At 46.7% G+C, this 19,833-nt stretch overlaps 1 protein-coding gene across 1 annotated transcript; it reads right to left on the reverse strand.

Moving 5' to 3' along the window:
• Positions 1-2,106: 2,106 nt before the first annotated feature.
• On the reverse strand, positions 2,107-18,477 carry LOC311093800 (NLR family CARD domain-containing protein 3-like; the record flags this gene model as incomplete). The annotated part of the gene is made up of 13 exons (XM_084131393.1): positions 2,107-2,284; positions 2,518-2,691; positions 4,510-4,683; positions 4,921-5,084; positions 5,189-5,285; positions 5,673-5,846; positions 9,632-9,805; positions 10,011-11,357; positions 12,230-12,655; positions 12,744-12,843; positions 13,143-13,300; positions 17,115-17,231; positions 18,452-18,477. The coding sequence occupies 13 exons, from the start codon at positions 18,475-18,477 to the stop codon at positions 2,107-2,109; spliced, it is 3,309 nt and encodes a 1,102-aa protein (XP_083987519.1).
• Between the last annotated feature and the right edge of the window lie 1,356 nt (positions 18,478-19,833).

The raw sequence follows: 19,833 nt of genomic DNA on the forward strand, positions 1-19,833 counted from the left end.
GTTCCTAAGAGCACAGTGGCCTCCATAATCCTTAAATGGAAGACGTTTGGGACGACCAGAACCCTTCCTAGACTGAGCTATCAGGGGAGAAGAGCCTTGGTGAGAGAGGTAAAGAAGAACCCAAAGATCACTGTGGCTGAGCTCCAGAGATGCAGTCGGGAGATGGGAGAAAGTTGTAGTAAGTCAACCATCACTGCAGCCATCCACCAGTTGGGGCATTATGGCAGAGTGGCCCGACGGAAGCCTCTTCTCAGTGCAAGACACATGAAAGTATGGAGTTTGCTGAAAAACACCTGAAGGACCCCCAATATGGTGATAAAGAAGATTCTCTGGTCTGATGAGACCAAGATAGAACTTTTTGGCCTTAATTCTAAGCGGTATGTGTGGAGAAAACCAGGCACTGCTCATCACCTCTCCAATACAGTCTCAACAGTGAAGCATGGTGGTGGCAGCATCAAGTTTTTCAGCTGCAGGGACAGGACGACTGGTTCCAATCGAGGGAAAGATGAATGCGGCCAAGTACAGGGATATCCTGGACGAAAACCTTCTCCAGAGTGCTCTTGACCTCAGACTGGGCCGAAGGTTCACCTTCCAACAAGACAATGACCCTAAGCACACAGCTAAAATAACGAAGGAGTGGCTTCACAACAACTCCGTGACTGTTCTTGAATGGGCCAGCCAGAGCCCTGACTTAAACCCAATTGAGCATCTCTGGAGAGACCTGACAATGGCTGTCCACCAACGTTTACCATCCAACCTGACAGAACTGGAGAGGATCTGCAAGGAGGAATGGCAGAGGATACCCAAAACCAGGTGTGAAAAACTTGTTGCATCTTTCCCAAAAAGACTCATGGCTGTATTAGATCAAAAGGGTGCTACTACTAAATACTGAGCAAAGGGTCTGAATACTTAGGACCATGTGATATTTCAGTTTTTCTTTTTTAATAAATGTGCAAAAATGTCAACAATTCTGTGTTTTTCTGTTCTGTGTACAATAATGAGGAAAAAATTAACTTAAATGATTTTAGCAAATGGCTGCAATATAACAAAGAGTGAAAAATTTAAGGGGGTCTGAATACTTTCCGTACCCACTGTATGTCACTTCATTAATATAGCGCTTTTTACAATACAGATTGTTTCAAAGAAGCTTTACAGTGATAACAGATAAATAATGCAACAAAGTTTGTTTCGGCTGTACAGCAGATCTAGAAGAAAATAACGTCATAGTCCAGTGTCTCAGTCACTCCGTCTCAGTCGCTCAGTTCTCCTCTGGCCAACTGACGAACAGTGTATGATTATGATTCAGGCATTACAGGTCAGAAGTCAGATTGGATCTGAACATTCAGAATATTTATCCAGTTCCATCTGGTTGAAGGTTTCCTCGTTTGACTTTGGATGAAGGATTGGATCATTCTGAAAAGTTACACAAACACATGTGTGTGTGATGATCACTGTGGATTTGTGTCTGCTGATTCTGTTGAATGTGATTGTGTCTGTAGTGGCTCTTTATTCTCCATCAGCTGATCCAGAGAAGGCCAGACTAACATCTAAAATCTGTAAATAAAGCAAAGACAGTCAAATGTGTGCAACATTATTGCAATATCAATTTTAAAACAACTAAAATAAACAACTTAGATGAGTAAGTGAGAGATTATAATATAATATTGTGATACATGATTGTTAAAGCTGTTTGATTTTGCATCTAAGTCACCATGAATGATGGTCCTTGACCCTTATCTATAATCCTGTATGACTGTCCTCTTTCTATGTCATTGGCCCAGTTTTATTTATGATAAAGAAACAAGTGATATATATATATTTACCATTATCTTCTATTGCAATTGACATTCTCTCAAAATACATCATTAAGGGATAAAAAGACAACGATGAAAGCAAAATATTGAATTGTTTGAAATAAAAAGAAACTTATTTAATTGTTATTTAACTTATTTAACATTTAATTGTTGCTAAAAACGATTATAAAAAATAGATGAATCAAACTCTTAGTAACATGTTTATAGTGTAAAATTCACCATCACAAGGCCAGTAAACTAAGAAACAAAATTTACATTCAATTAAAATATGAAAAGTTTGAATCATCACTACTCACTCAAGCGTCTCCAGTTTATAATGTGGATCCTCCTTCAGATCAGACAGCAGCTTCACATCTGAGTCTCTTAGTTCATTCCATGACAGACTCAGTTCTCTCAGGTGTGAAGGGTTTGATCTCAGAGCTGAAGTCAGAGCAGCACAACCTTCATCTGTAACACCACAATCCATCAACCTGTAGAGAACAATGACACTCTTCAGTCTCTCAGTTCAGGAAACACTGATATAAATGATATTATATGAATTTCTCAACAGATTCGTACATGAAAGCAGTTGTCATTACAATTGATATTGACATTGTTGTTACTTGATGGTATACTTTTTGTATAATATTATTTTTGTATATCATTCATTATTCACCACAGAAAAAAAAAAACAGACGGCATTAAGTCTTTTATAAAATCTTACCTGAGTATTTTCAGTTTACAGTGAGGATCCTGCGGTAGATCAGAAAGCTGCTTGACTCCAAAATCTCCTACTTTATTCCATGACAGACTCAGTTCTCTCAGGTGTGAGGGGTTTGATCTCAGAGCTGAAGTCAGAGCAGCACAACCTTCATCTGTAACACCACAATCACTCAACCTGTAGAGAACAATGACACTCTTCAGTCCCTCAGTTAAGGATCTACAGCTCAGATAAGCAGGAACTTCACAATCAGAAAGAGAGACTTAATCCACGGCACCATTAACAGGTCCAGTCTGAGGTTCAGACCCGCTTCTTACGTGCTGCTTGAAGGGGATATTTTCCATATCATAAAAATGGCAAGAATATACATTTTTTATGCAAGTACCCAAAAATCATCAGCATATCTGTATATGAACACGGTTGTCACATCTTGACAGGTGTAGAAGGTAAACTAATCAGGGACAAACAAGCACAGGTGCAGACAATACGTGACATAATGCCCCCCTCAGATAGGCGCGTCCTCGTGCCATAATGGCAACAAGAGAAGAAAAAAAATATAGAGAAAAAAAGGGTTGAGGCTTCGGCTGACGGCATGGAGCTGGTGACGGATGGTGATGAAGAGGAGTCGGTGGAATTGTAGACCATGGTGGAGCTGATGGTGGGAGGAACCATGGAGGAGTCTTGACAGAGGGGGTGGACAGAACCCTGGGACCCATCGGCGGAGGCGGAACCATGGTGAGTGGCAGAGGAACTGGCGGAACAGAAAGGCTGATGGACCAGGGCAACATCGCAGGTTTGGAGGGCTGGTGTTGAGCTGCTGACTCACGGGACTGAGGCGATAACGAGGACTTGGATGACCGGGGTGACGATGTGGTGAGCGAGGATGACAGGGAGGTTGGAGGAAGGGAGGAGTCCGATGAAGCTGTAGGGGTGCAGGGTGTAGGCGTAACCGGAATCCCGGAAGTCTGATACGGAAGCTGGGCATCGACCTCCAGAGGCTGAGGTGGAGAGACGAGGGAGCCCAGCGGAGCTTCCGGGCAGACTAGCCGAGGAGGCGATGATGGAGTGGTGAGTCAAAGCAATGGTGGTGGGCTGACAGGCAGAGGTGGAGGTATGGGCCTGGAGGCCCAAGGTGCAGCCGGGGGCTCGGCCACACGCTAAGCTGGTGGAGGGGAAGCCCGAGGGGCAGATGATGAGCCGCACGGAGTGAGCGGCGGAGGCAGAGCCGAGGAGCTGGACCACACCAGTGTTGCCGACGGATCCAGGGGACTGGCCGTGACCAGCGATGGAGACTGGACTAGGTGGTCAGGCAGGGATACAGGCTGCCGGTTTCTGGACGGGACCGGCGAATAAGACGATGAAGATGTGAGGGTGGGGCATATGGGTGGGAATAGGATCCACGGACCACAGGTCTGTTAGGTCCATGTCCGCTCCTGGCTCTGAGGTGGACTCAGCTGTCTGCGTCAACTCCAGGGCCTTGATGTTCTCAGTGGGTGCCTCGGGCTCACTGGCTGTGAGGGTGATGGTTCCGTTCCGGAGCCCCCAGGCCAGGTACCCAAGCCACTTACGGTTTTCTGGCAGGAGAAGAAGTCACAGTGCTGGTGAGTCCATCATTTTCTTTCTCGTTTTGAGAGGTCGGTTCTTCTGTAACGCTGTAGGTGGTCGTTGAAGGCACAAGATGACTATGAGGGTATTAACAGTGTTTATTTAAACTAACTCAGGCAGAAAGACACAACCACGTTAAACACAAACGAAAACCCACAAAGGACTGAACAGAACAGGGAGTATAAATACACAGGAGGAAACTAACTAGACACAGGTGTAGAAGGTAAACTAATCAGGGACAAACGATCACAGGTGCAGACAATATGTGACAGTCAGACACATTGGAAAGTATCTAATGAAAATAAAAGCAACAGTCCTATTAGTAATTTCACAGTAGATTTTTGTTTGACATTCATTATTTACCATATGAGACATTTTATACAGTCTTACCTGAGTATTTCCAGTTTACAGTGAGGATCCTGCAGTAGATCAGAAAGCTGCTTGACTCCAGAATCTCCTACTTTATTCCATGACAGATCCAGTTTTCTCAGATGTGAGGGGTTTGATCTCAGAGCTGATGCCAGAGCAGCACAACCTTCATCTGTAACACCACAATCACTCAACCTGTAGAGAACAATGACACTCTTCAGTCTCTCAGTTCAGGAAACACTAATATAAATGATATGATATATATGAATTTCTCCTCAACAGATTTGTAAATGAAAGCAGTTGTCATTATTATTGACATTAACATTGTTGTTACTTGATGGTAAACTTTTTTTGTATATATTATTTTTGTTTATCATTCATTCTTCATCACAGAAAAAAACAGATGACGTTGAGACTTTTATAAAATCTTACCCGAGTATTTCCAGTTTACAGTGAGGATCCTGCAGTAGATCAGAAAGCTGCTTGACTCCAGAATCTCCTACTTTATTTCCAGTCAGATCCAGTTTCCTCAGGTGTGAGGGGTTTGATCTCAGAGCTGAAGTCAGAGCAGCACAACCTTCATCTGTAACACCACAATCCCACAACCTGTAGAGAACAATGACACTCTTCGGTCTCTCAGTTCAGCATCTACAGCTCAGATCAGCAGGAACTTCACTATCAGACACTTAATCCACGGCACCATTAACAGGTCCAGTCTAAGATTCAGACCCTCTTCTACAAACTGCTTGAGGGGGTTAGTTTCCATATCATAAAAATTGCAAGAATATTCAATAACACTTTATTTAACAGTGTCCTTGTTACATGTTACATGTACCTACCATAGTAATAAAAGTATATTATGCATAATTACATGAAACTAACCCACTACCAAATCCTAATCCTACCCTAACCCTATAACATGTAGTTACAATGACACCTTAAAATATAGTGTAACCAAATATTCATTTTTCATGCAAGTTCCCAAAAATCTGTATATGAACACCGTTGTCACATCTTTACATCATCCATTAATGTTTATACTTTCATTAATATTGTAAAATGATGTCAGACACATTGAAAAGAATCTAGTGAAAATAAAAGCAACAGTCCCATTAGTAATTTCACAGTGGATTTTTGGTATGACAATTATTATTTACCATATGCAACATTTTATACAAACTTACCCAAGTATTTCCAGTTTACAGAGAGGATCCTGCAGTAGATCAGAAAGCTGATCGACTCCAAAATCTCCTACTTTATTCTCAGAAAGATCCAGTTCTCTCAGGTGTGAGGGGTTTGATCTCAGAGCTGAAGCCAGAGCAGCACAACCTTCATCCCTAACACCACAATTACTCAACCTGTAGAGAACAATGTCACTCTTCAGTCTTTTAGTTCAGGAAACACTCCTATAAACGATATGATATATATGAATTTCTCCTTAACATATTTGTATATGAAAGCAGTTATCACCTCTTCACATCATCCAATCATGTTTTTGACTTGTAAAAACTATCAAAAGTAAAATTACCTCAGTGTCACGGTATGTCAAAAAGTGAAGCGAGGATCCAAGTGCAGGTAAGGAATTTATTAAATAATAAACAAAATAAAACTACAAACAAAAACTCCCCGTGGGGGAAAACAAGGCAGGCATAATCAAAAACATAACACAGGGGAAACATAGACAACGATCGACACAGACTGCAAACAAGTGGGAACTAATAAAGGGAAACTAATCAAGGGGGAACAGGTGGGAGAACTCAAACAATAATCAGATAACAAGTGGGAGGGATCAGACAATGACAAGAGCACATGGCCCAAAATAACAAAAACACCCATGTGCAACACAAGACAGGACAGGCATGTGACATTACCCCCTCCCTACGGAGCGGCTACCAGACGCTCCATCAGACCAGGGTGGGGGACGGGAAGGACAGACCAGGGCGGGGCGGGAGTGACAGACCAGGGCGGGACGGGAGGGACAGACCAGGGCGGGACGGGAGGGACAGACCAGGGCGGGACGGGAGGGACAGACCAGGGCAAAGACAGTCCAACGGGCGGCCAGGGCGGAGACGACAGTCCAACGGCCGACCAGGGCGGAGACGACAGATCATCGGGTGGCCTGGACAGAGGAGACGACCCCTCGGGCGGCCAGGGCGGAGACGACCCCTCGGGCGGCGACGACCCCTCGGGCGGCGACGACCCCTCGGGCGGCGACGACCCCTCGGGCGGCCAGGGCGGCGACGACCCCTCGGGCGGCCAGGGCGGCGACGACCCCTCGGGCGGCCAGGGCGGCGACGACCCCTCGGGCGGCCAGGGCGGCGACGACCCCTCGGGCGGCCAGGGCGGCGACGACCCCTCGGGCGGCCAGGGCGGCGACGACCCCTCGGGCGGCCAGGGCGGCGACGACCCCTCGGGCGGCCAGGGCGGAGACGACCCCTCGGGCGGCCAGGGCGGAGACGACCCCTCGGGCGGCCAGGGCGGAGACGACCCCTCGGGCGGCCAGGGCGGAGACGACCCCTCGGGCGGCCTGGGCGGAGACGACCCCTCGGGCGGCCTGGGCGGAGACGACCCCTCGGGCGGCCTGGGCGGAGACGACCCCTCGGGCGGCCTGGGCGGAGACGACCCCTCGGGCGGTGTAACTGGCACCAACGGCTCAGGCACTGGAACTGGCACCAACGGCTCAGGCACTGGAACTGGCACCAACGGCTCAGGCACTGGAACTGGCACCAACGGCTCAGGCACTGGAACTGGCACCAACGGCTCAGGCACTGGAACTGGCACCAGCGGCTCAGGCACTGGAACTGGCACCAACGGCTCAGGCACTGGAACTGGCACCAACGGCTCAGGCACTGGAACTGGCACCAACGGCTCCGGCTCTGGAACTGGCACCAACGGCTCCGGCTCTGGAACTGGCACCAACGGCTCAGGCACTGGAACTGGCACCAACGGCTCCGGCTCAGGAACAGGCACCAACGGTTCAGGCACTGGAACTGGCACCAACGGCTCCGGCTCTGGAACTGGCACCAACGGCTCCGGCTCTGGAACTGGCACCAACGGCTCCGGCTCTGGAACTGACACCAACGGCTCCGGCTCTGGAACTGGCACCACCGGCTCAGGAACTGGAACAGACACTGGCTCCGGCTCAGGAACAGACACTGGCTGCGGCTCAGGAACAGACACTGGCTCCGGCTCAGGAACAAACACTGGCTCCGGCTCAGGAACAGACACTGGCTCTGGCTCAGGAACAGACACTGGCTCTGGCTCCGGAACAGACACGGGCTCTGGCTCCGGCTCAGGGACAGACACTGGCTCTGGCTCAGGGACAGACACTGGCTCCTGCTCAGGAACAGACACGGGCTCCTGCTCAGGAACAGACACGGGCTCCGGCTCAGGAACAGACACGGGCTCCGGCTCAGGAACAGACACGGGCTCCGGCTCAGGAACAGACACGGGCTCCGGCTCAGGAACAGACACGGGCTCCGGCTCAGGAACAGACACGGGCTCCGGCTCAGGAACAGGAACAGACATCACCGGCTCAGGAACAGACACTGGCTCCGGCTCAGGAACAGGAACAGACATCACCGGCACAGGAACAGACACCACCGGCCCAGGAACAGACACCACCGGCTCAAGTGTGTGCGTAGCCCACACACACCACATGGCTGTGGCCATAATGGCCAGTGTCGCGGTCACTGAGGGCTCAGGCTCAGGAACAGACACCACCGGCTCAGACACAGGCTCGACGGCGGCCATCTTGTCAGGGGACACAGGCTCGGCAGGCGTGACGTAAACAGGCTCGGCGGCGGCCATCTTGTCCGAAGACACAGGCTCGACGGCGGCCATCTTGTCAGGGGACACAGGCTCGGCAGGCGTGACGTGAACAGGCTCGGCGGCGGCCATCCTGTCCGAAGACCCAGGCTCGGCAGATGTGACTTGAACAGGCTCGGCGGCAGCGACGATCATCTTGTCTGAAGACATAGGCTCAGGAACAGTCTCTGGCTGGGCAGACGTGACGTGAACAGTCTCTGGCTGGGCAGACGTGACGTGAACAGTCTCTGGCTGGGCAGACGTGACGTGAACAGTCTCTGGCTGGGCAGACGTGACGTGAACAGTCTCTGGCTGGGCAGACGTGACGTGAACAGTCTCTGGCTGGGCAGACGTGACGTGAACAGTCTCTGGCTGGGCAGACGTGACGTGCTTCCTCTTCCTCCTCCGCCTCCGGACCACCGGACTCGAGACCACCGAATCCGGGACCATCGAAACTGGGACCCCCGGAACTGGAACCACCGGACTCGGGACCACCGGAACTGGGACCACCGGAACTGGGATCACCGGCACTGGAACCTTCTTAGCAGGGGGTTTACAGTGACGCTCCAAGGAATTAACTAATTCCTCAAACGTCAGATGTCTCAGGGCTCTCATGACCATAAAGTCGATGGGTTCATCAAGGGCGTAATTAAACAAATCCTTCATAGCCATAACCCCAAGCCCCAGTCCCTCTGCAGCAGCGCAGAACCTCAATGAAAACTCTCGGATGTCAGTCCCCTTCTGACGAAGGGAACTCAACACACAAAATCTCTCGATGCGTTCAAAATGAGGGCAGGAAATAGGAGGCTGGAGTGAATCCTTCCGCTGAATCCTCTTCATGGTCGATCGTTCTGTCACGGTATGTCAAAAAGTGAAGCGAGGATCCAAGTGCAGGTAAGGAATTTATTAAATAATAAACAAAATAAAACTACAAACAAAAACTCCCCGTGGGGGAAAACAAGGCAGGCATAATCAAAAACATAACACAGGGGAAACATAGACAACGATCGACACAGACTGCAAACAAGTGGGAACTAATAAAGGGAAACTAATCAAGGGGGAACAGGTGGGAGAACTCAAACAATAATCAGATAACAAGTGGGAGGGATCAGACAATGACAAGAGCACATGGCCCAAAATAACAAAAACACCCATGTGCAACACAAGACAGGACAGGCATGTGACACTCAGAAGCTTTGGAAAGAATCCAATGAAGATTAAACATCCTTTGCTGGTACTTGATGGTAAACTTTGTTCTATATTTAATTTTTGTATATCATTCATTATTTACCACAGGAGAAAAACAGAAAACGTTGAGACTTTTATAAAATCTTACCTGAATATTTCCAGTTTACAGTGAGGATCCTGCAGTTGATCAGAAAGCTGCTTGAGTCCAAAATCTCCTACTTTATTTAATGACAGATCCAGTTCTCTCAGATGTGAGGGGTTTGATCTCAGAGCTGAAGTCAGAGCAGCACAACCTTCATCCCTAACACCACAATACCTCAACCTGTAGAGAACAATGACACTCTTCAGTCTCTCAGTTCAGGATCTACACCAGTTCAGGAAACACTGATATAAATGATATATATATATATATATATATATATATGAATTTCTCCTTTTATGATACTGCTTAGGTACGAAAGCACATGCTAAAAACATAAATATGATCATGTTTTATCAGTGTAATGATTGTTTTTATTGTGACTTACTGAACTGATCTGGATTCTTTAACCACAGGCAGCAGCTTCTGAAGAACGTCATCTGCTGTATTTTGTGCTCCAATAAACTGTTTTAGATTAAAAACATCCATCTTCTGCTCTGATGTCAGCAACACATAAACCAGAGCTGACCACTGTGAAGAGCTGAGTTTGGTTTTTCCTATTTTTCCAGATTTCAGATAATCTTGGATCTCCTGCATCAGTGAATCCTCACCCAGTTCATTCAGACAGTGGAACAGATTGATGGATCTCTCTGGAGAGCGATTCTCCCTGATCTTCTGTTTGATGTACTGAACTGTTTCCTCTTTGTTGTAGGAGCAGCTTCCAGTCTGTGTCAGTAGTTCTCGTAAGAGAGTCTGATTGCACTCCAATGAGAGACCCAGAAGGAAACGCAGGAAAAGGTCCAGATGTCCATTCTTACTCTGTAAAGCCTCATCCACGGCTTTCTGATGCAAGCCAGGCAATGGATTAAATGACACCCAAGAAAGGTCTTTCATGATATTTATGCAGTTGTTTGTTAAGGAGCGGTGAACAAATACAGCTGCTAGATGTTCTTGGATGCTCAGGTGAACAAAGCAAAAGACTTTCCCCTGATACAAGCCCAACTCCTCTCTGAAGATCTGAGTGCACAATCCTGAATAAACTGATGCTTCTGTCACATCAATGCCACACTCTCTCAGGTCTTCCTCATAGAAGATCAGGTTGCCTTTCACAAGCTGCTGGAAAGCCAGTTTCCCCAGTTTGAGAATCATGTCTTCATCTTTCACTCTCTTCTCATAGTCCTTCTCATGTTTGATGTTGGTCTGAATGATCAGGAAGTGTGTGTACATTTGAGTGAGAGTCTTGGGAATCTCTCCTCTCTCTGCTTCACTCAACATCTTCTCTAGAACAGTGGCTGAGATCCAGCAGAACACTGGGATGTGGCACATGATGTGGAGGCTCCTCGAGGACTTCAGGTGTGTGATGATTGTATTGGCCAGACTCTGATCACTGATTCTTTTCCTGAAGTATTCCTCCTTCTGTGGCTCATTGAAGCCTCGTACCTCTGTCACTCGATGGACACACTCAGAGGGGATGAGATGAGCTGCTGCTGGTCTGGAGGTGATCCAGATGAGAGCAGAGGGAAGCAGATTCCCTGCAATGAGGTTCATCAGCAGCTCATCCACTGAGGCTGATTCAGATATATTACACAGTTTCACTTCACTCTTAAAGTTCAGAGACAGACGAGACTCATCCAGACCATCAAAGATGAACAAAACTTTATATTCACCACTGGATATTTCCATTTCTGTTGTTTTAGGGAAAAAGACATGAAGAAGATCTGAAAGACTGAGGGCCCTATCTTGCACCCAGCGCAACTGACTTTGTACAGCGACGCATGTATCATTCCTATTTTGCACCCGCGCAAAGCGCGTTTTTCCCTCCACAGAAGCACGTCGCTAAACTAGGGAATGAACTTGCGCTCATTGGGCGGTTCAGCGCAAAAAAGGAGGTGTGTTCCGGCGCAAACGTTCCTTCATGCTATTTTGCAGGTTTAGAAAACAATTGCGCCACTAACCAGGAAAAAATAGTTTAAAGTCAGTGGCGCGTTGCGCATGTTATTCATATGCTATTTTAAGGGCGCATGCTTGGCCATAATCAATGTAGCGTGTGCACAACGCGCATACACTTTGATTCTCTCATCTACACAGAAGCAGCAGTTTTCATTTTTGCAAATCATACATTATTACGATAGATAGATAGATAGATAGATAGATAGATAGATAGATAGACAATTTATTATAAAAGCATACATCTAGCTTACACATTTACCAAAATTATCATACGCCTTTTTAACCGAAGTTAATTTGGGTGGGTTTCTCCATCCCCAACCTCCCTGACGAGAGCGTTGCTCTCCTCGGCTGTGAACCGCTCCTGGCGCGCGCCTGGCAAATCCGCCGTTATGATAGGAATCCGCTTTAGAACAAACGCGCCTGCTCTTAAAGGGAATGTGAGATGACGCTCTGATTGGTTTATTTCACGTTACGCCCAAACCACACCTATGAATAATGAAGCTCTTCAGACCAACCCATTTTAGATTTGCGCCTGGCGCAAGAGTCATTTATCCCGCCGGGAAACTAGCAACAGCGCCAAGACCCGCCCACAAAGTCACTTGCGCTTTGCGCTTTGACACTTGCGTTTCAGATCGTTAAAATAGGGCCCTGAGTGTTTTGTCCTTCATCAAGTTGAGCTCTCTGAAAGGAAGTGGAAATATGAGCTGGACATCCTGATTCTCTTTCCCTTCAGCCCAGTCCAAGATGAACTTCTGCACAGAGACTGTTTTTCCAATGCCAGCGACTCCCTTTGTCAGCACAGTTCTGATGGGTTTGTATTGTCCCGGTAAAGATCTAAAGATGTCATTGCATTTGATCGGTGTGTTCTCTGTTGCTGCTCTCCTGGATTGTGTCTCAATCTGTATCACTTCATGCTCATCATTGATCTCTCCACTTTCACTCTCTGTGATGTAGAGCTCTGTGTAGATCTCATTCAGGAGTGTTGGGTTTCCACGCTTTGCTGTTCCTTCATACAGACACTGAAACGTCTGTAGCAGATTGGATTGCTGCAGAAATGTGCTTTGGACCAGTTGAGCATCAAGACTGAAAGAATAAATGATTAGATTACAACATAAATTAAAGTATAAAAGTAAAAGTTATAGTAAACATCTTTATGACAGAAATGTTGTACCTCAGATTAGACAACATGTGTCTTCCCCTAAATGTTGCTTGAGTTTCCATAGACTGTTCACTAGTTATGGACAAACATGGACAGAACAGAGACAATACAACTGAGTAGAGAAAACAGAGGGAGCAATTAATATAGAGTCATTCCGTGTCTCTTCAACCAGAGAAACAAACATGTTCATATCAAGTTATTTTTCTGGTTAAAGAAAGTCATAAATAAAAGTAATTCACTATTTTGTAGAGGGGGGTCAAAACGACACAGAGATTGGTAGATCTATTAGTAAAATTTGACAGCAATCGGTTGCTGAGCTGCCCTGCACCAAAGATCTAAAGATCGAAACAAAGTTTGTTTGGTGGGCCGAAGAGGCGAAGGCGCACTCAGCTGCATTTAAAACCTGTATACCACTGAGATCCGTGTCCAACCCCAGACAGGTGGGAGGGCCTGGCCCGTCACACCCCGAGGACCGTAGACAGGGACAGAGAGCCAGCATCGCCTCTCGTGCACCCCCTCCGTGGAGGAGTAGGTCACAGAAGAGACGCAACTCCTGCAAGAAGAAGGATCTGAGGGAGGTGATCCAGCACAAACGCAGTCAGCATCGGTGATGGATCACCTCCCCTGAGGGCGTAATTATATTTTAGCCCTCTCCTCTCTTCCACGACTCCCAGGTGGTTCTTAAATCAGGCCTGAGGCTGGGCCCATGATGAGTGGTAAACTATGTTCTGTTGGCCTGCCTTGGCTTGGTTAGTGAGAGCGCCTCTTTCAGGCATGGTGGTAGACCCCATGTTCAAAAATAATTGTTTGGTGAGTCTTCACTTTGCACGCCGCAGGTAAGCTGAGTAGGTCTTATTCTCATTTTTTGTGTTCAACTAACACTAAAATTTATTTCTCTACAGACCCTCGTTCTCTGTGTAGAGCAGAGTATGTGAGCGTAGTGGAGAGAATTTGCGCTCCACGCTCAAAGCATTTCATAATTACTCCGCTCAAGCTCCGCTCTGGATGTACAATTTTCCACTCCTCGCTCCCTCCCCACTCCGCCCTTAATACGTCTCGCTCCGTTTTCGCTCCACGGTAAATTTTTAATCTTTTTTTTTTTTTTTTTTTAAATAACACCAACCTCTGATCAGAAGATGCATGTACTGTAAAATGAATATGGAGTACTAAGAGAAGAATATCCACATACTTTATTGGAATTTTGAACAGCCCCAAACCAATAAATTAGGCTATCCTTTAGCTCACTTTAAAACAAAGCAAAATAGGATTTACAAGGAATCTTTTGACGTTGTAATCACCTCCCCGCACTCGCGTTCTCCTTTGTCATCACTACCTTTTACAATACATTTATATTTTTTCCCCTTCTTCACAGTAATATTTCGGAAATGATCTGAAGAGAAAACGCAAAAGTAATAACTTTTATTCTGCGTTTAGACGACCATTATGGGAGGGAAATCTGCGTGCATATGGTGACACAAAAGTGTGTGAAATTCAATGTAGTATGCACTCAGTGGCAATGTGAAGCACTGGTCGGTGCCTTCACTGTGTAGCAGACTTTTGCTTTTACCGTTTAGACGGAAACACGATGGTGGAGCGTTTTTACGATTTCCACTCTGGAGGGTGGTTTCACTTTTTTTGCGTGTTTAAGCCCCCAAAACGCCATCGCCGTCTAAACGAAAGGCACATCTGATAAAATATTTTTACATTTTCACCCGTGAGCCTTCTAAAAAAATCCGCTCCTCGCTCGTGGCAAAATCACGCAACTTCGCTCCTCACTCCGCTCCCACTCCGCACTGCTCACATATTCTGGTGTAGAGATATGGGGTCATGTCACTGGTAAGGTAAGGTAAAATTGGTACGATAAGAGAACGATAGAGAGAAGCACCAGTCATATGGGCTTCATGTGTGAGTATGTGTTGGCTTCCCTTTTGTGAACTCATGGGGTGTGCCACCGCTCATTCTAACTGTAACACCTTGGGCTTCCTCTAATTATGAGAGCATTTTGAGGTCGCCGCTCATTCCTACTGGAATGTTAGCTGAGCGCTAAGAGGCAGAACATCATTCTAAGAAAGAATGGAAATGTTTTTTTATTTTCTACATCTGATAGCCCTCAGGCTCAGGGTAGAAGTTTGTCTCCTCTAAAAAAAATTCTTTAAAGAATATATAGAGTTTTCTAGAGACTGACGCTAGAGCTTCAGATAGATCTTATGGATCCCTCACCAGGGCCGCCTCAGTTGCTGGCCTAGGTTGTACTAGGGATGGTAAGGCGTTCTGCTAATACATTTCTGCCTCTGGCCCCTCACTATGCGAGTTTGGGTTTTTCTTGCATCCCTAGATATCAGCCTCTCTAAGAAGAGTAATGCAGGTTGGTGTAGAGACTTGATTGATAAAGACCTAGGCCTTCAAAAAGGCCTTCCCAGTGCAATGGGTCTTTTTGGGCAGGATCAGGCCGTCTTTCGCTCTTCGAAGAAATAGTTTTTGGTTTGTCTGACCCCGCCATGCAGAGCTGGGCGCCAGAGTAGGCTCCACTCAGCTCGCTGATCTACTGCTCAAGTGTTGGGTTGAAGGTGGTTGGCTTGCAAGCAAGCCCCACTCCCCTAGGCTGAGCGCAGAAAAAATTCTGTTACCCCTAGAGCCACTGGCAGATGGATGAACTCTCAGGGGCACGTGGTTGGTACTGCTCTGTTGACACAGGGTAGTTCTGAGTACTCCACTCTCAGCTCTGTATCATTCACCTCACACCACTATGGCTCGGGTCGACAGGGATTTTCTAACCTTCACTTCTTTTTGGTTGTCGAAACAGAGCATTACAATGAGCTGATGCCCATGTGGAAAGATGGTAGGCCCCTGAATCTGGGGTCTCCATTGAGGCAGGGTGGCGTTTGTTGTACTCCCCTTGCTTAAAGAGTGTTGCGTTTTTGCTGAGTACACTGCCATGGGCAATGTGATTAGGTACCAGGATTCTGTAGGCACTGTGTAAACAGCTTATCTGCCAATGAAGGCTGCACTGTCAAGCAGGCCTCCTTGAATGGCAGCCCCCAAAAAGGGCCTTTTAGGGCAGGTGATTGGCCTTGGTAGTTCGGGCAGTAGACTCACTGACGAGTAGTAGGCCTTAACAGGCCTCTTCGGAAGAGAGTCCCCTACATTGTGGGACAAACATTATAGCCGCCAGGTAGCCAGCCTCAAAAGGCCTCCTGTGGGTGGCTCCAATATTTGTGTTGGTATGGTTTGGTTCCCAACAATGTTGTGTTCGTAGCATAATAGACTTGCTATCGGCTAGTAGACCCTACCATGCCTCCCTGAAGGTGAGTCCCCAGCAGAATGGGTAAATGGCTGACAGCACTGGTTTTTCAGGCCTAGTAGGCCTCTCAGTCCTCAAAGTGAGTTTCGAGTGACGGGTTACACAGTCACCATTGTTGACGGTCATGACTGGCCTTAGCAGGCCTCCCTGACCCTGAGCCCCAACATGGGGTGATCGGCTGTTAAATTGACTGGCCAATCAGGCAATTGGCTTCAGTGGGCCCCTCTGAGGTGAACCCCGATTGTGATCAGCCAATAAGATTTGCCACTGGTGGGGGTTCCTTTGGGTTCCCTAGCCACATTCCCTAGAAGGGACCCCTTCTAATCTGAAACTGTGATCCTAGGCCCTTGAGCAGGCCCAGGTAGGCCTTGTTTATGGAGGTTTTCCTGTGAAGCATATAGCTTGGGCTATGGCCGTAGGGAATGCTATCACTGACAGCCCAGTGTAACCTGAAGGGGAGTGGTTCTGGCATTTCATTTGAATTTGCTGATTCTGACAGTTGTCACTGCCTATGGGCATGCACCCCCCTTAGCATGGTGGCGTTGGTATATCGTTCCCCAAAGCGTCAATCGACGCAGTACGAGTTCCCTTTCGAAAGGGAACGTCTAGGTTAAGACTGTAACCTCTGTTCCCTGAGAACAGGGAACGGGACACTGCGTCTTTTCGCCCATGCCTCAGGGCCTGTCTGCCAAACAGTCCCTTCAGACGAAAAGGTGATTTTCATATGTACAAGGCGCCCTTATATACTACTGTTAATAGGATTGCCGTGACTTGATAGTGATTTCAGACACCTGTCATGCCTGAGGTGCTCCCCCAAAGCGTCAATCGACGCAGTGTCTCTGTTTCCTGTTCTCAGGGAACAGAGGTTACATTCGTAACCTAGACGTTACTGCAGTAAATATTTGTTCATGGGATTTTATAATTTTTGTTGCTTTCATGACTATATTTGTCTTCTGAAAAACATTAACAAAATAAAAATAATTTCCAGGGAATCTCTGGTTGATTTGACACATAATTTTACATGTAAATAAACCTCACATAGAGACCTATCTATCTATCTATCTATCTATGAAATGTTGTACCTTAGAGCAGTTGATGTGTCTCTTCCCTTAAATTTCACTTGCTCTTCTATAGACGTGTCACTCTTCATGGACACACAGCTGGATTCCAGCAAGTTTGATTTCTCCCTGTGGCTTTGACTTTAATAGAATAGAAACAAAAGAATACAGTAGAGATAAGAATTCTTAAACTGTATTACAGTACACAGAGGCTTAGTTTGCGGGTGAGGGTGGCGGTGGTGGATGTAACACCCCAATAACCAAAAAAAGTTATACTATGGTTATACTATGGTTAATGGAAACATAAATCAGGCTATTAATGAATTATATACATCTCACGTTCTGAGCTTTTGTAAGCACTAAGTCCCCGTACGAGCTGAACAGACCAATTATCTGCACAATATGACATTTATTTAATTGAACATGCGTGTCGTGTTGCGCGCTCCAAAAGTGTGATAAGATTTGTGCAAGGGCAAGCCGTTCATATCACAACACTGATGATAAAAGTCAAACGTAATCTAAAACTGCCACATAAACTAAAAAGACTGATGAAAAGAGGAGAAAACATAATCCTGCACCAACATACAATAGAAAGTATTTTAAACTACTCATGATTGCCTTTACTAGAATCGATCACCTTCTATTGTATCGTGGTAAATTTGTACTAACTTGTAGAATTTATAATAGATCATCTGTAGACAATAGATTTTTTACTAAAGATTTATAACTGTGGCATGTTGTAGGGAACATGTGGCTATAGTTCCCTTTCAGTCGGTCACTGCAATGCACATCGGAGGAGACTGACAGAAATGGGATCTTCACAGAGAGACTAATCTACTTCGAGAGAAACTAAACAAGCCAATGCACATTGAAATGCAATAAATGCGCCAGCTGCTTCTATCACGCAGCGTGGGAATATAATGAGCAACAGGTGCAACGCATCATTGCATTTTGCTTCAGAGCCGAGCTTGTGGATGGTTCTGCTCTACATTATAACTTCAACTTAATCTGTTTGAGAGCTCTTTGAAAGTGTTTTTCTCTTGCAGTGTTGGTGTACATGGCGCGCTGCAGCAGTGATCAGTATAATACTATAATTCCTGATGTTGGCCGCGGACATCCCCCTGTGCACTTCAGCACTAAGAGAAGTAAATCTTTCTAAAAGAGCAAACACGGGTGTGAGAGTGTGTCTTTTTCAAGATGACATTCCGCCCGTGTGTTTCTGGATGTGGTGACTATTTGGCTCCGGTTAACGGTCACGATCGTTGTCTCGCATGTTTGGGCATTCAGCATGCTGAGGCAGCTTTTGGTGGCCATCAGATGAGGGCTACTTCAGCTAATAGCATTGGTGATCTGAGGGTTACAGTGTTGGCTTCCCCGCAGAGTCCATCTCCTCGCGGTTGGACGATTGGTTTCCATATGGCAACCATAAATGCCCGAAACCGGCCTGTTGCCTCTTCCCCCCTCACCACCTTCGACGGAGGCGCAGCTAAGGGGTACTTGGATATCCTCCCAGTGGAGCAGCTGTATCCTAAGACCGCTAACACTTAATCCGCGTCTCCCCTCTTGGGCCTGCAACTTCTCTTCTGCTCTCGCAGGCAAGGCTTACAGAGCCTGTGGGGAAGCTGCCTCTGCCCTGTATGCCATGGCGCTCCTGCAGGTCTACCAGGTCAAAGCACTCATGGAGATGCACAAGGGTGGTCTTGACCCAGGCTGAATGTAGGAACTCCGCACACCGACCAAACTCACCTTAAGAGTGACAAAAGTCACTGCACGCTGCCTGGGTCGAGTAATGTCCACCATGGTGGTCCAGGAATGCCATCTCTGGCTGAACCTGGCAGATATGCAGGAGGCCGACAAAAATCGGTTCCTTAACTCCCCTATCTCGCCTCACAGAGGAGTGCATCCAGTCAGTGTTGAACACGTTCAAATGCAGAACAGCGGCCCGACTGAAGCCTGTTGTCAGACCCTTCGTTTCTACGGGCAGGTTCCCCTAGAACAAGTGTCCAGGCATGCTGTGGTCTTCACAGATGCTTCTGCCACCGGCTGGGAGGCCACGTACAGGTACACGTAGCTTCGGGTCTGTGGACGGGGTCCCAACTGCATTGGCATGTCAACTGCTTTGAGTTGCTAGCAGTACATTTTTTTATATTTTTTTTTCAACTTTATTTATGGAGTAGATTTTACATTTTTTCCCAACACCAGGTGACAGATGTATAGTTAACAATAAACGTTACAAAATGGGACCGAAGTGTCACCTGGACCCGATCCCCTCCCCACCCAACCCGTGAACTAACCCAACACAGGCCCATAAACGAAGACAAACACACAGATCCATGCATACCAACAGACATTCATCAGTACAGACACACACAAAAATAAAAAAATAAAATAATAATAATAAAAATAAAAAAAATTAATAAAAAATTAATAAATAAATAAATTAAAAAAACACAGTAGGGATTCAAACCTCCAAATCAGGGGACAGGTTGAGGGAATTAACCAGCCCCAGGAAAGGGCTCCACGTGCCCAGAAATGCTGAGGTAGCGCCTTTCAAAGAGGATCTGAGCTTTTCCAACCTCAGATTGTCAAGCACTTCTATAATCCAACGATCATGTGTGGGGGGGCGGGGAAGCTTCCAGTTGAGCAGAATCAGCCTTCGGGCTAGCAACGATGTAAATGCCAGGGCTCGCTCCAGTGCAACAGGGAGGTCAGTGTCTGGGGAAATACCAAAAATGGCTGACAA

This window comes from Abramis brama (assembly GCF_963993115.1).
Source record: "Abramis brama genome assembly, chromosome: 12".
Lineage (NCBI taxonomy): Eukaryota > Metazoa > Chordata > Actinopteri > Cypriniformes > Leuciscidae > Abramis > Abramis brama.